Source organism: Colius striatus, chromosome 25 (genome assembly GCF_028858725.1).
Source record: "Colius striatus isolate bColStr4 chromosome 25, bColStr4.1.hap1, whole genome shotgun sequence".
Lineage (NCBI taxonomy): Eukaryota > Metazoa > Chordata > Aves > Coliiformes > Coliidae > Colius > Colius striatus.
In genome coordinates this window covers 4,675,730-4,700,870 of record NC_084783.1, presented here as the reverse complement: position 1 = coordinate 4,700,870, position 25,141 = coordinate 4,675,730, and the positions used below count along the sequence as shown (strand labels likewise).

At 44.4% G+C, this 25,141-nt stretch overlaps 1 protein-coding gene and 1 long non-coding RNA gene across 4 annotated transcripts; both read right to left on the bottom strand.

Moving 5' to 3' along the window:
- Positions 1 to 1,005: 1,005 nt before the first annotated feature.
- LOC133627800 (uncharacterized) lies at positions 1,006 to 3,765 on the bottom strand. The gene is made up of 2 exons (XR_009820402.1): positions 2,511 to 3,765; positions 1,006 to 1,259 (listed from the first exon to the last, which is right to left on the bottom strand). It is a non-coding gene; the product is annotated as an uncharacterized LOC133627800 (long non-coding RNA).
- Positions 3,766 to 15,278: 11,513 nt separating this feature from the next.
- Positions 15,279 to 23,644, bottom strand: LOC133627786 (HAUS augmin-like complex subunit 8). 3 transcript variants are annotated; one of them, XM_062014899.1, is made up of 11 exons: positions 23,233 to 23,644; positions 22,862 to 22,932; positions 22,719 to 22,774; positions 22,346 to 22,415; positions 21,532 to 21,645; positions 20,950 to 21,032; positions 20,289 to 20,360; positions 19,611 to 19,769; positions 18,602 to 18,743; positions 16,718 to 16,859; positions 15,279 to 15,962 (listed from the first exon to the last, which is right to left on the bottom strand). In XM_062014899.1, the coding sequence occupies exons 1-11, from the start codon at positions 23,271 to 23,273 to the stop codon at positions 15,842 to 15,844; spliced, it is 1,071 nt and encodes a 356-aa protein (XP_061870883.1). In that variant the 5' UTR covers positions 23,274 to 23,644; the 3' UTR covers positions 15,279 to 15,841. The 3 variants fall into 3 exon arrangements, with proteins under 3 accessions (XP_061870883.1, XP_061870884.1, XP_061870885.1); XM_062014900.1 differs by having other exon boundaries at positions 20,289 to 20,357; XM_062014901.1 differs by lacking the exon at positions 22,346 to 22,415 and having other exon boundaries at positions 22,719 to 22,932; positions 23,233 to 23,251.
- Positions 23,645 to 25,141: the final 1,497 nt, after the last annotated feature.

Sequence of the window (25,141 nt, the reverse complement as noted above, 5' to 3'; positions counted from 1 at the left end):
AAAGCAATGAGAAAGGGTTACTATTGGAGACTCATGAATGAGGCTCCTGAAACCCAGTGAGGAAAAAGTAGATGTGAAAGGCGTAATGGCTTGTGAATTGAGTGGTTTGGTATCTTGTTAACTGAACTGAAAAGCAGCTGCAGTAAGACTGCATTTACGTTGTTGCCTAAAATTGAAGCTAAAAAACATGTTTGAAGCTTCCTACAGCAAGGATGTGGCTTACACAAGTGAGATTATCAGTCTCTTGTCTGGGTAAATTATGCAAGTTCGAAAAATCACTACAGTGTATAGGGTTAGGAGGAGCTGACAGCAGTATTTGCACTGGTCATCTGTAGACGCTGTTTCCTTGAAGCTGTGTGGGGGCAAATACTGTTCCTGACTTGTACCTTTCATGAAAAGTGGTCAGCTGGGGGAAACTAGGTGATGACTAGATGATCTCTAAAGGTGCCTTCCAACCCCTACCATTCTATGAAACAAACCAAAGTGTGGATCTCAGTGTCAGAACTGTCTTCCTACTTGCATCTATGGACTGCTCCTTCTGTCATAGTTATGGCTTCTCTAAGCTGTCACAGCTGATTTAAGAACTGATCAAATTCTGTTTCTACCTCAAGCTGCTTTTGTAGCTTTGTAGGAGGATTTACGTGGGAGGATGAATAAATGTTTGTGTAGCCAAGTGGTGAATTCAGCCAGGGAAATGATCTGGGTGTAAACTAACCTGGGGAAACAAGGAACTTTCATTTGGACATTTTTCCCAGTTCAGTTTGCTTTGTGGCTGTATGAATGTATGAATGCTTGTGCTACTTTAACAGGGAAGAAAGGATGGCATGGAAATAGAAGGAAAGTGAGAAGAGGATAGATCCTGGGGCAGCTGTCCACTCCTTGGGATATGCTAAGCAGACTGAAATAATATCACTTGTGCATGAATAGTGCGTGTGTTCTTTAATAATTTAACTATTTAATAACTTTATTCTCCCCCCCCCCCAAAATAATACCTTGTCATAAACCTCTTGTACACATTTTCTTTAATGGTGTAAGGACCTGACAGATGAGCTGTGATGGATTAAGCTTTGTTCTTTTCTGTCTCCATTCTTACTCTTGTGAAGGTTGCTTCCTCTTTGGTGTGTACACCAGAATGTGGCATTTGTGCTGCAGTTGCTCAGGGAGCAATACCTGCTGTGGTTGAAAGCAAGTCCCTCATGTTTTCACCAAAACCATCTTAAAATAATTGATACTCACCTTCAGCTTAATTGTTCCTTTATCTAAAAAGAGAGAGAGAGAGTGTGTTATTCTTGCCAAGCTCAGGTACTACCCTTTTAGACATTTGTAGTTGAATGAAACTCCCACATCACGGAGCTGCTGACTGCAACACCCCTTCAGTATGATTTCACCTGAAGTAATTTTCTTGCATTGTGCAAAACTATCTCCAGGGTGAGCAAGTTGGGCCCAGCACAGTTCTCTAAATTAAACTATGTCCACATTTATTCACAGCTTTTGTACAAGGTAAACTACAAAGTGCTTTATGGTTAGAGTACCATCAAGGCTGAGGTTCCAGCACAGAGCATCCTGTACTCATTGAAGTATTTTGCTGTAAAAAGGACATGTTCTCTTTTTGGAGTAGGATAATTCTCAAAACAAACAGTCACAGAATTTATTTTGATGGCTGGATACAGCCATATCTAAGATTTCTCTCTAGCACAGGTTGTCCACATGTGGAAGCATCACCCCCTTTGAATTACTCAACAAGTGTCAGCCAGTTTCAAAGACAAGGGGAGGATGAAACCAGATACAATCTGTTCCAAGAAAGGAAATGGCTTTTATGTAACTCCCAGTTTTTACACAGAAAAGGCTTAAAACATGATGGTTAAAAAGCCTGATTGCCTGAGCCCTGTCTACACTACAGCTTACACCAGTGTGAGCAGTGGAAGAACAGTGCTACTGGGTTTCATTTTCCATAATGTAAACACATTCAGTAGTAAGTTGGACATAATCAAACACTCTCAGTCCTTACAGGACAGAGAAGAATCTGCCTTTAAAACACAACCCCACAAAATATTATCCAACTTATCCAATTCCTCAAACATTACCACATCTTTCAGCAATACTCAGGCCTGAAGATGGAGAGGTTGCATTTCCCACACTCAGCTTAAAACAAAGGTAGGAAATGATGATGATGATGGTGGTGTCATTTTTTTATCCCTTCCCCAGCTGCCCAGGGTCACTCATTCAGATTTCAAAAGAAAGGATATTCACCGTAAAACATTTCAATAGCAGTTATCTGGGGTCTCTGCATGTCTTGAGGTTCCAAAATTATTAGTCTTGGATGTTTGAGATCACACACATCTCAAAATCACAGTAGCACAACCACCTGAGAAGTTTTACTAGATAAGGAATTAATTCATTTGGTTCCAGTTCCATTATCATCTAAAGCAACTCTCCACGAGACTCTGATGTGCTCTCACTGCATCTCAACTTAGAAACTAGTTCTCAAGCTCAGAATTGTAGGAACTTACCCAGAACTGTTCCATGGCTTCGTGACACAGTTTCTCCTTTCACCACTAACTGAATCTGAACTGTTGTCTCCTTGACAGAGTTAAAGATGGTTACACTTATCGCTTCCTCAACACCAGAGCGGAAAACAGAAGGTGCTGCAATCAAATAGCCCCTGAGAAGCAAAATTGGAAGCAGACAGTCAAGAACAGCAACAAGAGTGTGATTCTTATTTGTATGTCACTCTATGCATAACATAAACAACCCTCAGTATTTAAAGGCAGTAATAGTGACCTTTACTGCACACGTTATAAATACATTCATTTATACACTCTGTAGAAACACACTAAACCTGTAACTAACCATAAAAAAGCTGAAGTTCGGGAAAGAATAAAGAGATACCTGAGCCTCCAATAGAGTTTTGTAGATAATGTCTCATTTGGAAAGGACTCAGATACTTCTAACATTTTTATCTCAGTTACTTTTCATCACTCCCCTTACAGAGTTAACTTGTCACAAAGAAGAGGAGACTCTCAGTGATGATATTCAGCACTTTCTGGATGTCAGACTCACATCAACCTACCACATCTAAACTTCCAATTTCTACAGAAGGAGCTCAGAAACTACAACTACAAGACTGGGCTCAAATTCTAACATGTTTTTGTTCAAACAATTCTATCTTCCAAGTTTAAAAGTGGGCAAAAAGGACTTATTTTAGCTGGCACATACAGAGTTTTAAAGCCACCCCAGACGACCTCCCATCTGCACTACAGTCCTTGTGCTGCTGAATGGAATCTATACCATTCCTGAATGGCACCATGCCATGGACTTGTCAACTCGAAGGATTACAGACTCTGAGCTCTTTGATGCACTGGGCTGTAAGCAACACATTTATATTCTCTTCATGACACACCTTTCTGCTTTTTCTTCAGCCCCAAAGGATTTTTTACATGAGGCAATTCCTCATATGACTCTTGAAGCCCTATTTCTCAGCCCATGCCTTTTTACAGCTCCATGAGACAGTTTGGTTTAGTTCATGATTCATTGTCACTCTGGGATGAAGATGATGATGATTTACAGCCCTTAAATCACCTTTTATCAAATTCCAGCCCCCTGTTTCTCACTCAGCAGGCCTCATTGCCATGGAGATCTCATTACCCCCAAAGGAAGTTCAGATCTCTGTGGCATTTGAGTTTAATTGCACTGGGTATTTACAGATTCAAAACCTTGTGGTTGCCAGGTTTGAAAATTCATCAGAACAATAACAAATAACAACTAAAAGTTACTACTTTGTCTGTAAATTCTTGGTAAGAAAGAAGCTGCAGAGGGAGTACCATCTGCATCCAGGATGAAATGATTAGATTAAAACTGTCAGAGAAGCACAGCACTGCAGTGCCATATGTGAAGCACATGTATTCACATTGTTCTAAACTGCTGTGGCTCTTTCTGAAGCATCAACCCATCGGCACAGATACTGAAATCACTTCATGAGGAGCGTTTGGACATTAAATATTTAACTTGGCAATTTAACAGTTAACTTGACAGTGACTGGACAGATCCTTGAAGCACATTTCACTAACAGCTCTGCCAGATCACACCAAAACTTGGTAGAAAGAGATATTTACTACTAAGCAAATGAAAATAGGCTGTGGGTGGCTCTTCATTAATGCAGCTATTCATGGTGTTGATGGGCTAGAATAAGCCATAGATAAAGGAAAGAAAGCAGCAAACCTTGATCAACGTTAACCTAAACACTCCAGAAGGAGCTGAGGACTCAATTCCTAAAAGCCAGAAAGCTTTCCCCGCAGGGAAATGTGACTTTCCACACAAGAATCCTTCACGTGCTCTTACGGAGCAACCATCATTACCTTCAACCATCCCAAACCCAACAGCAGCCCCTGCGCAACACCCCGGATTCCTTAAAGAATTGTTTGCAGAAGAAAGCTTTGCAGCCGCTTGCTGGAGCAGCTAGAGGCAGGTATTTCTCCGGAGACTTTCTTTTCTTCCCCCCTCTCCTTTCTCTGTGCTGTGCACTTTTGCACCGGCGAGCACAAACGTGCTGCTGGGCTCAGGAGCAGCCGCCGCTCGCCTCCCCGACCTCAGCTCCTCGACGTGACTTTTCGCAGGCTTTGTTAAGTAGCTGGGGCAACCACTCCCGGAGCCCCTCGCAGAGAGGAGGGAGGCTCATCCCTTCCTCTCCTTCCCCATCACCCCTTCCAGGGAGCCCGCCGCAGGCTGCGCGACCTTCTCTGGGTACTTACTGCCTCTCCCGGGGCTGGGCTGCGCTCAGGCTGCAGAGGGTCAGGAGGACCCCCCCGACGCAGCCGGGCTCTTGGCGGGGCATGGTGCTGCGGGGCCCCAGGCCACGGCACTCTCCGAGGCCAGGAGGAGCCTTTTGTTCGCGGCGAGCGCAGCCCGAGCCTCCCCCGCCGCCCCGCTCCCGGGCTCGGCTCCCCGGTGCCTCCGGCCCCCGCCCCCGCCGCGTCCCCGCCCCCGGGCCGCCCCCTCCTGGCCCCGGTGCCCGCTCGGCTGCGGCCCCGGCTCTTTGTCTGCGGCTCCCCGCCTGCTCCTGACGGCGTGCACCGGGGGAGGGGGCCGGGCCCCGCACCTCCGCCTCCCGGCGCCGGGGCTCGGCTTGGCGCTGCCCGCTCCCAGGTGCGCTGCGCGCCCGGCCCCCGCGGGCTCCCGGCTGCAGCCGCCGCTCCTCGCCGCAGCCCCGACAGCCGAGCCCGGCCGGCATCTGCTCCTCAACTGCCGCGCTCAGCAGCACCGGGAGACCATCTGCCCGAGCGCTCTGCCTTCCTCCTCGACGGTGCCACACGCAGACTCCGCAGCTGCGAGAGCTGAGGTGCCTTAAAGCTGCCGTCAAGCCGCACCAGGCCAGAGCAGCCCCTGCGCGCTGCTCCCATCGAGCGAGCTTTTGCACTCCACTGAGCCCCACCAAAGAGCTGCTTTCCAACTGAAAATCCAGTGCCAGGGCTGATGCGACTCCATCCTCCTCTATTCCTAGGCCCTCTCTGTCCATCTCCATCCCTCGGGCCTGACCCGTGGTTACCGGGGTTTGAGACAGGAGGGGGAGCTCTCGACTGCATCAGGCTGAAGAAGGTGAGTCGAGTTGACACAAATGGAGGAAAAGCACACCCAAAGCAAAAGCAAGGATGCAAGGTGACAGAATCAATGCCGTGTCTCACGGAGAGGGATTAAATGCCACATCAAGGAATGATTTCTCCATCCCTTGCCAGAGACAACATGGGCAAGCCAGGATCCCAGGTGTGTGCTTCAGCAGAGCTGCCCTTGCCCCAGCAATAACTGAAAACCCTTAATGTAGGTAGTTTGAACGGATTCTTTCCTCCAATCCTCCACACCTGGCTTAATGTAAACTACCAGGAAAACTGGAAAAAAATATTGAATGCTATTCTTTTCTTTCTCTGTCAGCTCCAGTGTTTGAATCTCAGTTTCATTTCTTCTACCAATCACTGAGCAGCATTTCGTTCAGCAAAAACACAGATTTGTATCCAAAAGGCAGCTCGATTGTTCACCAAAGGCCCTTTCCTCTGGCTTCCAACAGGAAAAACAGCAAATCAAGTTGTTAAAGCTGCCAAATGTGTCAATTACTTTTCACTCTCTTAAAATTATTTCAGTCACCAGCCATTTTATCAGGATCAGTACCAGCAAACATTTGCTGCAAGTCAGTCTCACCCAGAGGAGTGAGGAAGTTTCCCTGACTGCTTCAGCAAATGGACTTCAGAGGCTGATTGGTCCACAGCCAGGAGAGCAACAAAACAGTGCCTCAGGTTTTATCTTGTTTGAAACTTATACTGATTTTAGTATGACTTCTCTTTAGATAAATCACTGACTCCATAGCTTTTTGATAAGTTCAGGTTATCTTCACTAATGGCTGTCACTGCTAGATGTGACTGCATTTCCCTACTTCAGTCTACCTTAAAGCAGTAGCATCATATCATTACTGTGCTGAGGCATAACAAAAGGGAACAGGTTTTATCAAATGAAGGAAAAAATCCCCAAAGAAACTAGGCTATGGCTTTAAAAAGTCTGCCTCACCTGAAAATTCTTTATACCAGGTGACATTCTCAAATCAAAAGGATGATGTGTTTTGCAAGGCTCATCCCAGCTCTTAGGATTGGACACAACACTTAAAAGCCACAGCCACACAAGTTTGGAAGGTTGTAAAGAAATCACCTACATAAACCACTCATCACAGCAACAACCCTTGACTAATTTTTCTCTACAGATCTTGTTTCCAGACTTGTCCTAATTGTCAAGACCAGGGTGGAGAACTAAAGGAGTTTTATTCAATAGAATGATAACAGCAGATTTCTGCTCTCACTACTGAACAAGAAGTTTTTACAGACTGTTCACCACCTTGGGAAAGGCCATTTGGATTTCTTTTCAATGGGATTTTTCTCACTAAAGCTCATCTGTGGGAGGAGCTGCAGAATGACTTGGAGCAGTTTCCAGCCTTTAATATGACGTAAGCTGAATGAATTTTGCTCACTGTTGTGCTATTTAAGCAAAACTGCTCCTCTCTTGCTCACTTCACTGCTCATGTATCTTTACAAAACAACTCTACAGCACCGACCAGGAGACTCTTTCATCTGCCCCAAATCGAGGGCACATGAAAGAAAAGCACAAAGTCAACCAGAGGCCCTCCCAACACATCTTTTCTCTCCATGTGTAAAGTAAATCACCATTCTGTGATTCTGGGATGTATTTTGCTAGATTATGCTTATTAGTTGGACAGGAATGCTCTCCACAAACCCTGCGGTGCTATTCTCTGGGATGATGTCAGGTCAGTTGACATTAGGCTGTTTTTATGTAGAATTAAGCACAATGGCCACCATTCTGTCTTTTTGAGAGCTGTATTTTTCCACAAATGTTTCACTGGAACATTAGTTTTCTTTTTCTCTGTACTAAATGCAACGATGGCACAGCTGAGATCCAACATTTGCTTTTGCCAGCTCTGTTAAGCCTGGGTTGCACTTCTGTTTACAATATTCTTAATAAAATAACTCTGGTTTATAATGCATCTGGGCCTTTGAAACTCAACTAGAAATGGAAATAGCCTGACTCATCTACATTTAAGAGCGTGGATTCTTCCTTACTGCTGGATTCTCCTTCAGCTTATTCAAACTCATTCAGACTCTGGAAGCAGAAAGATCATTTCCCAACCAAACCAGCTAAGCTCTGAGAAGCAACTTAGAAGAGCACATTGAAGTGGGAATGTTGGGGGTTTTTAAAATCAAAATAGCAAAGAGAAAGCAAAATGTGGTGTGTCCAGATTCTTTTTCAGCTTCGTCATATTCTCATATAGAACCACAAAACCCGTATATCTCAGTATTTTCCTGCCTGCAAAGTAGCAATACTGATGTCAGCCTCCTCCCTCAGAGTGATACTTAAAAGCATGTTGGAATCCTTTGATTGAAGACAATAAGGAGGTAAAATGAAAATGGAGCACCTCTGCTGCTGTCATGGTGTGGCAGCCTACAACTCGTGTGCAATACCTCACTAATCTAAACAAGGCCTTTGATAGTAGTCCTGCAGAGATCAGGTATGTTCTGGATGAAACAACACTATGCTTGCAAAAGAACAGTTACCTCTACACCTAATGCATGTCTCTATAGAGCAGACCCACAAACAGCTCCTTATAGACTCCTGCCCAAGATCTAAGGGGTACATACCAAAAAACCCCATAAGGTGCCACTAAACAGCCATTCTGTAGCCATCCACGTTGTATCTCTGAATAAAGCTCTGTGGATAGAGCAGTGACACGATTCAGCAACGAATTCATCACTGCAGCAGAGCACACTTCTAAAATGAAGCTCCAGCACCTTCAGCACAATGCTGTAACAGTTTTGAACACAGACCAGTGTATTTCTACACCTAAGAAATCACAGCTAGAAATTATCATGACATGGCATATGGCCTTTTAACTCATTGTTAACTTTTTTTAAAGGAGAAATTTCTTCCAAATTGAAGAGTTTGTATTTGATGTTTAGTGAGTACAAGAAATACCAGGCAATGATAGTCTCTAAAGACTGCAAACTCATATTCTAATTATGAAAGTATGTGCAATGCTGCAAATAAGGCTAGAACCAGAGATACCATTTCAAACCATTTAGTTACTGAAATGGAATTTTCTGTGCCTGCCAAATGAATCCTATTCAGTGTGATGCAACAGGTGTTGGAATTCCAGCAGCCGCCTGCAACCCACATCTGGTAATAGTTAGGGGTTTAAAGGAAGTTCTGTAAGAACTGCTTATGTATAAAAACTATTCATCAGTCAAATCTGTGAGCCACATTCACCCACCCGTGTGCACAGCACATACTTCACATTTTTATTTCATTAACAACAAAAAAGGTGATTCTGGTCCTCAGGAAATGTCAGGAATGTCAGGCACTTGTCCAGGTGGAAAGCATGCAGGGGGTTGCTGTGGCTCTACTGGTGTGGCAGAAAGGTGAGGGAGGGACTGCAGTTCATTGAAAAAGGTGTGAATGCCTCTGTATTGGTTCTGACAAGGTCTAACTGACATCCTGACCACTTGTACATTCTCATCCTTATTCTGCAGAAACAAGAATTCCCCCACTGTGTCTCATCCACCCTGCAAAGTTAAAACCACCAGCCAGGTATTTGGCAAACAAAACCCAGTTAACACTAAGCTGTAAATGACACCAATTCTTGAGTGCTGTTACCCTCAGCCTCCTTTCACTTTTGTCCCCCTCAACTGCAAATTCCAATCAATATGAGTACTCATAAGAATCAAGTGGTAGGATGAGGATATTAATAATGAGCCTTTGTTAACTGCCTCTGCATGAGTGTTATCACTAACTTCTCACACAAATAACCAGACCTAAAGGCACAGGAGGTAATAATTAAAGACTGTGAGAATACACTTGTAAATGGTGCATGTAAGAAAAGATGCTGCAATAAAAACAAGACTAGCAGTTATTCATGTTTGCATCAAGTTCTGTAAACACTAGATTTCAGCAGAAGGTGAAAAATAAACAACAGACAAGTCCTCAGCTTTAGGGAAGCCAGAATCACTCGTCCCCCTTCCCAATAGAAGTACACTCATGTCAGTCACTACGTACCACCAGCCAAGATTAAGGTCTTAGTTAATTTTTACAGCATTATATTCATGGTAAAAAAACCCACCAAAACCCTACACCCATTGCTTTAACTCTTAGGTTTGTTCTCCCTTTCTGTTTCTGTGACAGCCTCCTTTCTGTTAGTCATAGATATCTGATATAGAAACTGATAACTGAAAGAAGTGTCCCACCAGCCTGGCCATCCTACTGCAAGCTTACCAGCAATGATGATGTCTTTAACAGAAATGACATCAGTCCAGAGACAAAGCGGTAGAAACAAGACTGATCCTGCCTCCTGGGAATACAAGCACCTGTAGAACAAAATTACAAGGATCATTAAAGAGCCCACTGAAATTAAGAATGTATTCTGAGTAGCATATCACATGATAATGATATCAAGGATGGAATTATTACCTAGTTGTGTCAAAAATACTTATTAATCACCTACAGAACGGGAGAGGCTGATCTTTCACAGTAATGTAACATTTTAATTCCTTACAAAATGACTTCAAAAGTCCTAAGAAATCATTCATCTGGTCAGATGCTCACTTAGAACAGAGCACTGTGCTTAATGAGACAGCTGTCAGTAAGGAATTACTTTCCAGTTTTCTTTTCAGCCTCTACATATGACTGATGCAACAGAGGTTTGTGCATAGTCTGGTGTTTTATACAGAAGTAAGGGATCTAGAAAGGTTGTGACGTCTCCATACCTGAGAGTGATTGAAAATTCAACTGGACACTTTTATAACTAGGAAAAGGAGAGGTAGAGGTAGGAAGGGGTAGAGGTGTCCTTTTACCATACAAACCATATTAAGGTGAGCAATTGGATCTTATTCAGTTATGTCAAGACAAGTTTCTCAAAACAAAGAGTTCAAGGCTCTCGACATCTTTGGGTACTTTGGCCTGTACAGACACTGCCTATGCTCTGCCCACGATACACTGAAGTTGTGGAAGTGTACTGACATCACTTTACACTCCAACTAATAAGCTTCATCCTGGTTTAGCAGAGGATCAGTGATGCACTCCTAGAGTTGCTCGATACCATTTAACTTCCTGAAATACTGTCTAAAAAGTTCTGAAGAAATACACACCAAAACCTCACAGCTGAAAAGTGCCACACAGAGAATATAATCACGGGTAGTAGTCCTGAAAACTCTATTGTTCAATCACGTTTAACTTCCCATCCCCACATAGAATAGATATTAAACCAAGGAATTAAGTTTTGATATCCTACAGGTCATCTCCAAGTACACATTATCTGTAAAAACAAAAGTTCCATCTTGAGAGGCAGCTGACATTTGCTCCCCTACCATAGGACATTTAAGATCTTGAAATAGCAGGAAACTTGAGAGCTCTTGCATACACATTATCACAGGAATACTTTAAAAGAAACTCATCATTTTGAGACTATTCTGCAAAACTTATCCTCCATCCCCGTGCTTGCTTTACAGACCACACACAAATGCACTGGAAGAAACAACTGAAAATCATTCCTGAGAGTTGAACAGGAATGTAAGCACTGGAAATGCTCTTAATCAGTGTGGGTCAGTGGTGCCTTTCAGAGCTGTTCCATCTTCTGTTGCTGTGGAGCTCTTCTCATGTCCTGAAAATCACAGTCCAGCCAGTAGTTTTGTTTATCACATTCAGTATGAGTTTCCAGATCTCTGACAGAGGGATGTCTGCTCCAAGGCAGGGAAGGCTGCAGTAATCCCAGAAGTTCTCATTAGCCTAACATGCAGAAATATCTGCTGGGGCCATGAGCTGCTTACTTGCTGCTGATGAGCAAGGATTCAGCTCCATTTGAAGCTAGTGTGAACAAGGAACTGTAGATTTGGGAGTAATGGTGAAGAGACAAGTGAGGCTTCAGCTATAGTGTGCCAGAGGCAAGAGAGATGCTCCTTCCTGTTGATTCCTGCTGACCCTATGGCAGAGAGCAGAAGAATTACAGTAAAAAAGGCTTTATCTCAGTCCTCTCGAGCTGGTGGTGGGCAAACAGTCAGGCAACACCAGTGCAACTGGAGAGCATGTGGTCAGAGCTCCCCAAGAAAGAAAAGAATGCAGGCAGTGCAAACTTAGCTTAACATGATCTTTGCCAACTGCTTTTCAGACCATTAGAGTTTTGCAGGAGGTAAATGCATTTCAGTGCTTCTCCCTTCCCACCCAGGCACTCAGCTGCCTCATTTCACAATTGCTTTCAGTTTTTGGAAGAGGAAAAAAAGCCCCTCAACCCACCACCTTAGGAGACAAGAAAGTTAACAATTACTCAATAAGAACTCTGGCCTAAAATATGAATGCTTAGGTAACACACAGTGCCCAAGTTCAGAGAGAACAAAACTGAATGGACATTAATACAAGTTACAGAAGGGAGAACATTGATAACTCTAGGTTCTGAAAAGAGCCCTTAAGTTGTTTAGGATTCCAACTGATTCAGAGCATGTGATGTTTTCAGAAAACAAGAGGAAAATACAAAATAACTGGTGTCACATCTGTTTAGCTCCTGCTCCAGTGATTCTGTGGTTCTTTGTTGTTGTTGGTACAGTGATAAATACAGCAGCATCTAATTCTGTGGTTGTTTCAAGGTGGAGGATCCTAAACCAGTTCTGCAAAGAGCCAAACCAGAATTACTTAGAAAGAATATTCAAGAAGATCAAGATGGAAAGGGATCAGTTCAAAATAGTTTAAAACCCTTTCCTGGAGGGCCAGGCTGCTTCACCTAACACTTGTTCTTGCGTTTATACAAAAAATGATTACAAGTGGCCAACTTAAAAGAGAAGAATGGCATAACCCTCAAATCAATGCCTACAATTCTTCTGAAACAATGAGTGCACACCCCCAAGAGCTTTATTGTTTTGCACATTCAGTTGTCAGGACTGGCCTTTTGCCTCAGGCTTGCAGTGCAGACAATGACTGCCACCTGCAGCACTGGGGACAAACTATGGCCCCAAAGGATTTAGCCTGTACCTGTGATCACTGCAAGCAGAACCTTTCTCACCACCCTTCTCCAGGAACAGAACAGCATTCCACTTCACTTTGCAAGGAAAATTTGTGTTGCTGTCTGTGATTTAAGTAGCATTTGGAGGTGTATATATATACACACACACACACACACACACATACAAGAGTATCTCAGTGGTAGAAAGTCACTTGAGTAAAATTTACAAGTACTTCTTTAATAATTTTTAGACCAGCAATGAGGTTTCCCATAAACAAATCTGACTTGGAAGACATTCTGACTTGTGCCTGTGCAGAGACAGAATTATCAAGACACTATAAACTTGATTTTCATTTCATCCCTACACTCTCATATTTAAGATGCCTCTTAACTTCCTTAGCCTCAGAATGACACACAATAAGCAAGTTAAACTCAGGAAAAACAGTTTGACTAGCAGTTCCACTACATAGGAGTCTTTCTATTCAAATGTTCATCTACCAAAAAGAAACAATCTAAATTTGCAGCTAACCTATGACATGACTGCTTAGCAAAGTTCCCCATCCAGTGGCCAATGTCGTCGGTGCAGCTCACGTTTCTGGCTCAGAACACGACCCTGCTGCGTGCAACACTTGGCAATGACAGAATGAATGGCTGGACATGGAGAACTATTAGTTGCAGGTCATTTAACACCTGTAAGGGAGCAGAAACAACAGATGAATCACTTTAAACAACTCATTGCTCTCCTAGTGGCTCGTGGATAAGTTGATGTGGAAAAAAAGAGATTTAATATGATATACTATACATTTTAGCTACAAGAAAGGAGACAGGCAGCAAAGCTGGTGAAGGATCTGGAGAATTGGTCTTATGAGGAGCAGCTGAGGATGTTTAACCTAGAGAAAAGGAGTCTGAGAAGACACATGATGACTCTCTACAACTCCCTGGAGGGGAGTTGTAGTCTGGTGGAGGTTGGTCTCTTCTCTCCAGTAATGAACGACAGCACATGAAATGGATTTAAGTTGCGCCAGGGGAGGTTTATATTGGACATGAGGAAGCACATTTTCACTAAGAGGGTTATTAAGCTTTGGAATGGGCTGCCCATGGAGGTGGTGGAGTCACCATCCCTGGAGATATTCAAAAGGGATATGAGGGATATGGTTTAGTGATAGGCTTGGCAGTGTGAAGTGACTGCCTGAACTTGATGATCTTAAAAGGTCTTTTCCAAACATAAGAATTCTGTGACATCACTGGGATTTTTCCCCTTCCCCAGCCCTTCTCAAAGGTTTGACAAACTCCTAATGGGTAGTTTGTTATATATTGACTTCTTATCCAGTGTGCTGCACACACCTTACACATCCAGTTACTATAGGTCAATGTACTCCTATTTTTTTAATAAAAGGAGGCAAGAATCTAGTTACACCCTTAGTAATACCAGGAAGAAAGTGAATTGCACTGCAACGAGTGCAAGGAGAATGTTCCCAGCATTTTCTGAGCAGGCCAGAAATCTTTATAGACACACAGAGCTTAAGCTAGAAATGTACCACTATGCAGACAACACCAAGCAAATGCTTTGAAAGAACCATCGCAGAAAGAGGTTCCATAGGTAAAAAAGAAACCAATACAGGACACAATATGTCTTTGAGAGGAACACATTCCATCTACAAACCTGGAAAGCAGTCTGGAAAGGCCTGCCACATATGGCCCAGGTGTTCTTAGCAGAGCAGTCACTCCCAGGCACTTACTCAGTAGCTAGCTTTAAGGTTTCTCTGCACATTCACGCTCTTCTGGCCTCAGCACGTTGGCTGCCAGTGGCCAATGGCTTGTGTCACGTGAAGGTTGAGCTTGACTAGTCTGTCAGGAGCTGCTGCTGGGGACTTTCACTGAAAACTGCTTCAAAAGTCAAGCATTAGAATTTATGAGAAATTAGGAAGGTGACAGATATCACAGATTGGACACTGCTGTTGATAAACACACTGCAGTTGTGCTAATATATGATCAAAATGGCAGCAATGCTTGTCCTGGGGATTGTCACCTAGACAAAAAGCATGATTCTTACCAAGGTGTCCCTGGCTTGGGTGAGGAAGAAGAGTACAGTCCATCACCTGCCTCACCTGGGTCTTCAGTCTCTTTGGTCCTGCTGCATCTCTCTGAAGCAGCAGAGCAAAAGCATTCAAAACACTAAAAAGGCTAAAAAGCCAAAAAACCTCTCCTCTCCCCTAGGGACTTTGACTTCTCTGTTCATCCCTGGGGTGACATTTGACATGATTTGGGTGGAGAGTTGAGGAACAGTTATTTCTGGTTTAGCACATCCCTCTTTTTGCTCATTTTCATCGTCAGGGGTGTCACAGGGGTGCTAACCTGAGTATCCATTGCATGGCTCATGCAGTTCTCTCACTCTGGGCACCTGTGGCCTTGCTGAAACTGTTTGGAAGCTGCTTTTCTCTCAATCCCAGCATTTGCAGCCAAAACAGAACCATCTTGCCTCCACAAGGCTTCCTCACTCGGCTACTTTTCAGGCTGATCTCTCAAGGCCTCCACCTCCCAGCTCTGCATCACAGAAGCAGGTACTGGCAGTTTTAACCCTTTGAGTGCGATTCCCACAGCTTGCCATTAGCACCTGTTAGTGCCTGCAAGTCCATCACTGCATATCTACAATCATAGAATGGTAGTGTAGTATTAGCCCTATGTAAGCCCAGATGGAAACAAAAGCTTCTGTAGTAGAACAGGGAAGATATTCTGGCATGAAGGCTAGAGATAAAGCAGTGGAAAGTAATCTTTATTATTAAAGAGAATAAAGTCCTTAAAAAGAAGATGGCAGGTTACTACAAAAACATTGATGGTTTTAATAATTCATTTCCAAGACAATCAGCCACAAAGTTAACAAAGTTTTCACTTGGTGGAAGTGACCAGGCTCTTTCTGATCCACTGGCGTTCTCGTACACTGCCCTCTAAAGAATGCTACTTGGGAAAAAGATGGAAATCAGTCTGAAAAGTCTAAATCAGTCTTGGAGCTACTTCCAAGAAAGGCAAACAAGAACTTTAAGAATACATAGGTCATATTTGCCAAGAAAATACTTTCAGTGTTGTCAAAGCAGAAGGTGTCAAAGAAATTTGCACTCAAAAAGGAGGTCTCCTTATGGGCAGAATGCAGAAGAAAACTCCCTTTATTTTAGGAAGCACACATGCTTACAGTGCTCACACAGCCTAAAAATGTTGGTAAGTTGTATGACTGACTGAAAATTGGACAAGTTGTATGTTCACACAGAAGCATGGTCTCGTTGCTTTAGAACCCGCTCGTTTGTCAAACAAGACACAAACTTAGCCGAAGTACCAGTCTCTTACAACATCTGGTCCATGCTGCTCTTCACATTTTCTTTGGTTACACAGAGAAACTTCTTTACTAACTTCAAACGCCAGGTTCTGCACTTGTGTGGAGCTCCTGGAATAAATGAAGCTAAATCAGTTACTCTAAAGGATAACAACTTCTGCTGAACCCCAAAGGCTATGGACATTTGACACCTGGACATTTGTATCATTCTCCTACCATGGAGCCACAAGAAAAACTGTCATATATATTATCTACCCAAAGGCTAAAATTTGGTGAAGGGAAGTCTGCAGCAGGGGGAGATGCTTTATGGTCTATTAATCTTCAAAGTTTTTACCTGTCATCTATTATAGGGAATGAAGGAAGGGAGGAAAGGAAATAGATCATGCTTCATCTCTTCCTCCTGCTCTCAGTGATACTTTGTATTTGTTGACTCAATACTTAAGGAAAAAACCTTTTCTGTGCACCCTGTCACTTCTAAAGGGTGATACATTTCCATGGTTATTATTTAAGACACACTGCTTCCAGTTTGCCTTTCTGTCTCCTGCAGTTCTCATCTCCTATATACTTGCACTTTCCCAGGGCTATTCTTGGCCATTGAAATTCTCAGTGGAAGTGTCAGGGAATGGCACACAAAACTTGGCCAATTAGAAGAAACAAACAAAATGAAAAGTCCAAACGTCTTTCCTTTGACAGTAGGTAGGGTAGGGATGGAAATACAGATGCCCACTACAGACAGAACTAAACTCGGTGTTGTTCCCTCAGTTAATCCTCTTCCAAGACACATTCTACACACGGTCTGGCAAAACTATGGATTTTCCTCCCAACATTTAGCCAATAAGTCTTTTCACCTGATTCGCTGTAAATACCTTTGAATCTCTTGATCCAGTTTCTGAGAGACTTCTTTAAGGTCTTTCAGTACCCCAAACACTTGTGTGCTTTCTTCTGAGTAGCGTGGCATAATTTCTGCCAGAAGTTCCTGTGTGACAGTTAACTCCTTCTGCAGGCCATCTACAATATCAGATGGTAAAGATCTCATTCAAAAATACAGGCAGTGGCATCAACTCATACAAGATTACTTAACAGCCAAATATCCACAGAAACAAGTGAACTAGGTAATGAAAGCTACTGTTTGTTCAGCTTTCACAATCACCCCAAGAGAAAACTGGGAAAGCTAAGTTATTTTTAGCTATGGAGACTAACAGCAGCAAAACCAGGGGACAGACCTGCTGGAGAGCAGCTCCAGGAGAGAGACCTGGGAGTCCAGGTTGACAGCAAATTAAACGTGAGCAGCAATGTGAGCTCGTGGCCAAGAAAGCCAATGGCATCCTGGGGCATCAGGAACAGTGTGGGCAGCAGGTCAAGGGAGGTTCTGCTGCCCCTCTACTCTGTGCTGGGGAGGCCTCATCTGCAGTCCAGTGCCCAGTTCTGGGCTCCCCAGCTCAAGCGGGAAAGAGAACTGCTGGAGAGAGCCCAGCAAGATGCTGAGGGGACTGGAGCATCTTCCTTCTGAGGAAAGGCTGTGGGATCTGGGGCTGTTCAGTCTGGAGAAGAGGAGACTGAGGGGGGAGCTCATTCATATTGACAAGTATCTAACTGCTGGGTGTCAGGAGGTTGGGGCAACACTTTTTTTTCTGTTGTCTCCAGTGACAGGACAAGGGGTGATGGAAAGAATCTGGAACACAAACAGTTCCACTTGAGGAAAAACTGTTTCAGTGTTTGAGTGAGGGAGCCCTGGCCCAGGCTGCCCAGGGAGGCTGTGGAGGCTCCTTCTTGGGATGTTTCCAAACCCACCTGGACACGTTCCTGTGTGACCTGATCTAGGTGGGAGCTGCTTTGGCAGGGGGGCTGGACTGGATGAGCTCTAAAAGTCCCTTCCAACCCCCACTGTACAGCGATTCTACGAGTAGCCTAATAAAATTGCTAATCAAATTTTCATTTAGAATATGTAAAAGACTTTCACATGACAAATGCAAGAGAAAAGCATATTTTATACATCCAAATTTCCCTGGCCACTTACATACATTGCTTTTTGCATATAATCCCAAAATGGAACTGATCCAGTCCTTTCCTTCAGCATTCACCAACCAAAAATAAGTATTTCTTTCAATCTTCCTTACAAAAAAACCAAGTTCTTCAATAAATCTCCTCCATTTGTTTTAAAGTGTAAGCAAGATCGTTGTAGATGGTTTAAGAATCTCATTACTAGCAGATCAGCAGTTTAAAGATATCTTTTTTGTCCAGACTTCAATACAGAACACAAGTACTCATTTATCAAACAAGCACTCTCTGGCTCAAGATATCCCAGGGCACATTTAAACTCTAGTTGTACAGGAAATGTGAGCACGTCTACCCACGTGACTTTATCTCTCAAACACAGAAACAAAAAGAGATCACAGTATGTTTGTAACTCTATAACTTGCTCACTCATTAGGAACTAGAAAGGAAGAGGAATGCCACAAATAGGTAAAACACACACTTTCTTTAGCAATTTTCTGCATGAAAGCTGCCCCAGTTTAGACAGTTTTTCCTGCTGCAAGATAAAAACCTTGTTCAGGTGTGGTTTAGTGGTTAAACAGAGACAAAAATTACTCACAGCAAAACATGTGACTACTGCTGCAGCCCAGTGTCCATACAAGCTGTAAGAGCACATAAATTCCTGCAGTGGCCAGAGAGCCAGCATACCACAAAAAGCTAGCATATCACAAAATCGCTATTTTTTATAAGAAGTTTGATGAATCCAATTGCCATACCAAGGTATGTTTGTGCATCTCCTTCTATGTGAATATTCCTGATGGGTAATTTATGTCTAGCGGCATCCAGCGAAGTAGCAAAGTTTTTATATTGCTCCTTAAACTGTTCACAAACAGCAACAAGGGGGGAAAGTACATCCATCTGAAAGAGAGGCACAAATAGTTTATAAAAAACTCCAAGTACCGCTCTGAAATGCTCATTTACAGAAGAATTTGAGAAGTTTGTGGTAGGATACTCCTCTAATGCTGCTTACTAGATTTTCCTCTACCACCCCAAAATGTCTATGTCAAAACCAATTTCCTTGTTACTGCTGTTGAGAGCTATTAGCAATAGATCAGGTGAAGTGTACTATACATGACACTACAGTTAAGAGTGTATTCATCAGAACACTGAAGTCTTGTTGAATTTTTGCAATGCATATTTATTAAAAGCAAACCTAAGATCAGTTCTGAACATTTGTTATTCCCAAAGAACTACCTTTTAATGTGATGCAACAGAACTAACAAAACACTGACAAAGAGGGGAAGACTTAGCTTCTAAGATCACCTGTTACCAAGAACTTAATTAGAAACTTGCCTTCTTACAATCAGGCCACAACTATCGCTGATGTATAAAAATAAATCAAAGTACAGATGTCCACCTCTCATCTAAAGGTCAACATCTCAAGCTCTAGCTATAACTGTCATTGCCCAGCAGCAGGGTGTTCACATGGCTTAAGACACTTGCAGAGCTTGTAAAGTACTCTGGTGATCAGTGCACTACTGCTGCCCCTTGCAGCTCTAACTTCTCCTTGCCTATGTACACGACACAACCAAGAAAGTGACAAAAGGTCTGTGTTTAGGTTACTAGGAAACATTTCGTGCTACAAGAAGTCAATCTTTATTTTAAGATGCATAAAACCACGTCCCAGGAGACAAGAGAAGCAGAAGAATCTTCTCTGGATAAAGGACTACTTCCTAAGTGAGCTTGTTTCAATAGAGAAGAGGTCCAGACTGTAATAAAGCCTACCTGTTTGTCTAATGCTTCCTCTAGTCTCTGCTCTCTCTCTTTGAGTAGAATTTCACGCTTCAGCTCCCAGAGCTTCTCCTGCTGTCTCTCCTTTTCTTCACATAACCTTAACAAGTTCTCTTCTGTTTTTTTCTCCAGCTCAGCAAGATTTTTTTCTGCCTATTACACACACACACACAAAATATTAACTCAAGTAACACTAGTCTAAGTTACTCTGAATAAACAAGTGTAAGGACCAGACCAGATCAAAGAGCTGCAGTTAAGGAAGCAAAGACCTCATGCAATAAGCACAGGACATTATAGTTAGTGCCCCCTCCATCATATTCCCTCAACCTCCCGAATGATTTTTGTAAAGGAAAACCAGACATAAAAAGCACTGAGTGAACAAAGAGCAAAAAGTCATTGCTACAACCATGAACCCAACCAAACGCTCTCCTTCAGTCTTCTCAAGACTTCTGCATACCCCTGCTTTGTGAAGAACAAGACCCAGCTTCATAAACTGGCACTGCATTCACTCTAAGAGAGTTTTCAAAGCAAGGAAAATGGTTTTACAAGCATAAACATAGAAAGTCACAAAAATCTAACTGTTACAGGTCAGAAAGCATAGACAAGGCATTAAACAGTTCCTCAATATCAAGTTCTTCCGTCTGAAATACCAAATACTTGACTGACTCTCACCTTTATTCTTAGGTAAGTTAAAAGCAGTGTCAGAGACTCCAGCTCTTCAATCACAACATCATCATTTCCCTTCTAGAAAGAAAAGAACATACTAGAGCAAATTTGGTATTTCAACAATTATTCTTCTAATGTTCAAACAAATCACTGAAAGTTCCATTTGTGCCCAGAATCATCATCGAGTCATCAACAACAGTCTGCTCCAAAGAAGGCTGGGTTATTAAACAATGCACATTCAATACACCTCTGTGCTTCACCCTTTTCTGTAACATTCTCAGCACATTTTTTCAGTGCTAGGTTGAACAAGATCTGCACTTTGAGTCAGGTTGAATCAATGTTGGTTTTCTGAGTAAAAAGGTCAGAAAATATTGAAAGATCTGATCTAATTAACAAGTAGGACAGAAACACAAGAAGAATACACTTGAGGAGATGCTACAAGTGGAGCAGGTTCTTTACCACAGGGAATGGAAGCAAAACTTCAGTCAGTGTTAAGACATCTGATAAACAAGAACATCACCAGCAACACAACAGACATAGCCTCTGACTTCTTCCAGAGGGCTTCAGCTGATTCCAGGACCCCAAAGTTGTTATGGAGATTAAAGATAAACAGAGAACCTTCATTTCACACATTTCAAAAGACACACATGAAAGCAGTGAGACTCACCTTTTTTGCTCGGCTTTTACGTGTCCCAGTAGCTCCTTTGCAAACAGGTTTTGAATGATGAGTCTCTTCACAAGCACTTTTATCTGTGTTGCAACAGAAAAGTTATTGCTCTCTTCTACCAAAGTATACAGGGTGGAACAACACACCATCAGGTCCTTCACATGCAAAGACAACTTCAAGATTATTATGTGTGCTCTGCTTCTGAGTCTGATGACAGGAGATGTGCATCGTGGGAGCATTAAGCTGCAAGTGACAGTTACAGATCCCAGGGAAACAACTGGCCAAAGGGCTGATAATCTGACACTCATCTGTCACAGGAACAAAGAATGGAGAGCACTTTGTTCTTGAAAACTCAATGCTAAACAAAAAGAACCGAGCACCCAGACGATTAAATAAAACAGATGATTAAAATTAAACTCCAAAGGTCTTAATAGCTCTGCTTAAGGACACTTGCAACAACATTCAACTTCCCTTCAGAAGTCCTTTCATGAATCTAGAAGAACAGAAGGTTACTTATCATCAAGTCATGGCACAGACATGAAAAATAATAAACCTGGAACCTGAGTATGAGTGGAAGCTTACCAGTAACAGGTGAAAGATCAAGCTCTGGTCGACTACTTTTATCTTCATCTAATAAAGTGGATTGCAAGTCACCTTTCTCAAAACTGCTTTGGTTTAATGAGCCAGGGACACGACCTGAAGAAAGAAGCTGTTGTCAGACTAAAAGAATTAGAGTAGATTCTGCACAAAGTCACAATTCTGTGTGCTTTCACTAATATTTGGGCACCTTACACAAGCTTCTACATATTTTGTCTCTCTCTCTCTCATTTGCTTCCTCCCTTACTTATCTCAAGATAAGGTGGCTCAGAATGTTATCCTCTGAAACATTTCACAGCTCAACAACAGAGAATAATGTTATTAACTCAGGATTTTCAAGTCACCTGGAGAAAAGTTTTGTTAGAAAATTCTTTTGTGACTCTTGCAAAAGAAACAAAAATGGACTGTCCTGCAGCCAGAGATTCTCAGTCATTTACTCTTGGTTTACTGAAAAGATTAAATAGAAAAGCTGGGTAACTGTGAGGGCACAGTGAAAGCAGAGTTCAAAGTCTTGTGCAGGAGGCAAGAAATAAGGTTAGACAACCCAAAGACTTCATCACAAAACAGTCTCCTATCAGAACATTAACTTTCTATCAGAAGATTCAAAGGAGACTTCAATGCACTTGAGTTTACACCTCTTAATCCCACATCATTTATTAATTCCCTCTGTATCCAGATGCGAGTAAAACAAAAGATCATCTTGTAGCAGCATTTTAGAGTTCTTCAGGGTACCATCAAGTTCTTAAGGGCTGGAAATAAATACACAAAAGAAGAGCTCTTAAATTCTGGTAATACCTACCAGCCGAAGCGCCACGTTTCCGAGGCACTGATCTGGGTTTAGTGGCAGCGGATGTTTTAGCAGTGGATGTCTAAAAAGAATGTACTGAATTACCCTGACAATCAAGAAATGAGTAAGACTGAATATCATTGTCACCGGCAATCTATATTCACTCCGACTTGAACGCTGACAATAAACAACTACAGGCCCAGCTCGTCTTGTTGCTTCGCAAGTCACCTCGAGCTGCCATCCCAGACTGCATCCAGCGCTACACCACGACTCGCTCCGAACCGCGGCGGGTGCTGGTATCGCTTCGGTCTCGCTGCCACACGCCCCAGCCGCCCCTCGCACCATTTCTGACCCCGCGGAGCGCCCCCGAGAGTCGTCCAACTACCTTCTCGCCGTCCTTCTGAAAGCACTGCAGATAGCGCGACTTCACGACCCGTCCTCCTGAGGAAGAAGCGGCGAGAGCTCAGCCGGGCCCGCCGCCCCGCCTCGCCCCTCAGGCGGACCGCGCTCGCCATTCCGCCCAGGTACCTTTCGGCTCCGTCTCGGACACTCGTCCGCTCGCCCCCCTGGCGCTGCGGTTGGGGGCCTGCCCGGACATCCTGCAAACACAAAGCAGTAGACGACAGCGGGCGCAGACGGGGAGCGAGGAGCCGGCCGGCGGGCCGCTACCCCGCTCTCACGCCGCCGCCTCGGCCGCCATCGCGTTCGAACCGCCGCGCGCGCAGCGCCGGCCCCCGCGCGCCCCCTGGCGGCGCGGAGCAGGGACACGAGCCCGGCCGGGCCGCAGGGTCACGGCCCGGGCACGGAGCCCTCCCGCCCCGGCACAGCCCCGCCACGCTCCCCTCGGCGCCAGGGCAAAGCGCGAAGCGACGGGCTGACAACGCCTAAACGTGACTGACCTCGCCGGTTTCGCCTCAGGTCTTGGGCGGGAGGTGGCCATGCTCTGCAGACTCAGCTGACGAACGGCAAGAACGCTACGGGAGGGAATTTCTGCGCCGCCCCACTGAGCTACGGAATCGCTGGAAAAGCGGCAGCGACACCACCGCCTCTGCAGCGGGAGCCCTCACGGTGCCAGGAGGCGACGCTCCCGGCCAGGAACGGCACCGGTGTAGTTTGGTTTTGACAGGAACCTGGCCACTCCCTCTTCCCGCCGCAGGGCCCAGCCCCCGGCTCCCGACATCACCCTTTCCCGAGCCGCGCAGGGAGCCACAGGCGGGGGCGCAGGTCGGGCCGGGCCGGGGCGAGCCCGGCGCCTCCTCCCGCAGCTCCAGGCGGTGCTTTGCGCCTCCCGGCCTGGCGCGGGGCTGCGCGCATGCGCAGTGCGCTCGAGGCGCTGAATGGGCGCCGCCCTGCCTCCCTGTACCCGGAAGTGGCGAGCGGGGCCTGTGGCGGGCGGCGGCGTTAGTCGCTACCGTTTGACACGGCGGCTGAGGTAAAACAGAGGCGGAGCGCGCCCCTGGGCATCCAGGTTCCTTCTTCCCTTCATTCCCTTCTTTCTCTTTCGTCTCTGTAGCCGGCGTGGTGCCGGTGGCGCTCCTGACGGACGGGGTGCCATCACAGCGGTGCTGTCCCCCGAGGCCCGTGTGGTGGGGCGCTGTGAGGCAGGTGCGGGAGTTCTCGGGGCGGGGGGGAGGCGGGAGACGGGCGGGAAGAAATCGTGGAGCTCCAGCAATTCCCTCAGGGGTCTGGAGCCCGGGAGCAGTTCTGGGAGTCCCCCCTTGAGGCGGTGGGTGCTGGAGCGGAGCGGTGCCCGGGAGCAGCAGACTGAAGTTGTGTGGGCTGGTAACCGACGCGATGGCAGATGTGTTGCTGCTCTCTTGTTTTGCGTCTGATGTACCCGAAGAGCCGGCCGTGCCTTAGGGAAGGGACGTGCCTCGCTGCCCGGCTGCGTCTTCGGTCTCTCGGGAGACGTGCAAGGGAAAATCTGCCCATTGATCAGGGCAAGACGCTAATTTCTGTCTCCTGTTTCCTGATCTCTCGACTATGCAGCGTTCTGCTTTTTCGCATGATGTCTTTAACTCTTGGTACGAACAGCCTGTAAGCTTTCATACAAATATCCCAGTGTCTTCCAGAAAGAACCCGTTAAAACTTTCTGGATTCTTTTGTTTCTTTGTTTTATTTTTGGGCAACTCTTGGTGTCAGTGCTGCTGCTGTGTTGAGGTTGTGCTTTATTATGGTGACTGTCATTGCCTGTCATGTTGTATGCCTCTAGATGTTTGTATCTTGCTAGTGATATGGTTTTTAGGTAAGTTTGAGTTAGCAATCTTTGCAAAGTAAAACTTCTGTAATCTGGGAATATGTCGTTGTTGCATGTTTATAGACTAAAAGCAGCAGAACATTATCCTGATTCATTACGGTTGTTACCGTGTGGTTGATACAAGTATGTGTGATCCCTAATGCAAGATGACTTCCCAGTATCATTTTGTTTGTTTTCTGTTACTCCATGAGTATTTTGGCAAAATTTTTACCGAGTTTTATTTGCAAGTTCTTTTTCTGAAAAGTCAGAAGTGCTTTGGATGCAGATAAGTTCAGTATTCCTTGATTTCACCTTCTGGAAATGTGTGGCAGTGTAGCAAAGGGCTGGAGATGATCTCAGACCTCCTGCAAATGCAATTATCCTTTCCAAGATGTCATCAGCATCCTCCCACGTTACTCCTAGAGGTGGACTGGTATCAGTTTATCTACCTCCCTGTTTGCAAATAAGAGTTTGTCATGGGTAATTAGATGCTCTCTGATTTCAAGTTTCTTAGCTGGAATACATGGCTGAAGTACTTGCCCTGAAGTAACAGAGTGAGGTAACCCTGTGTT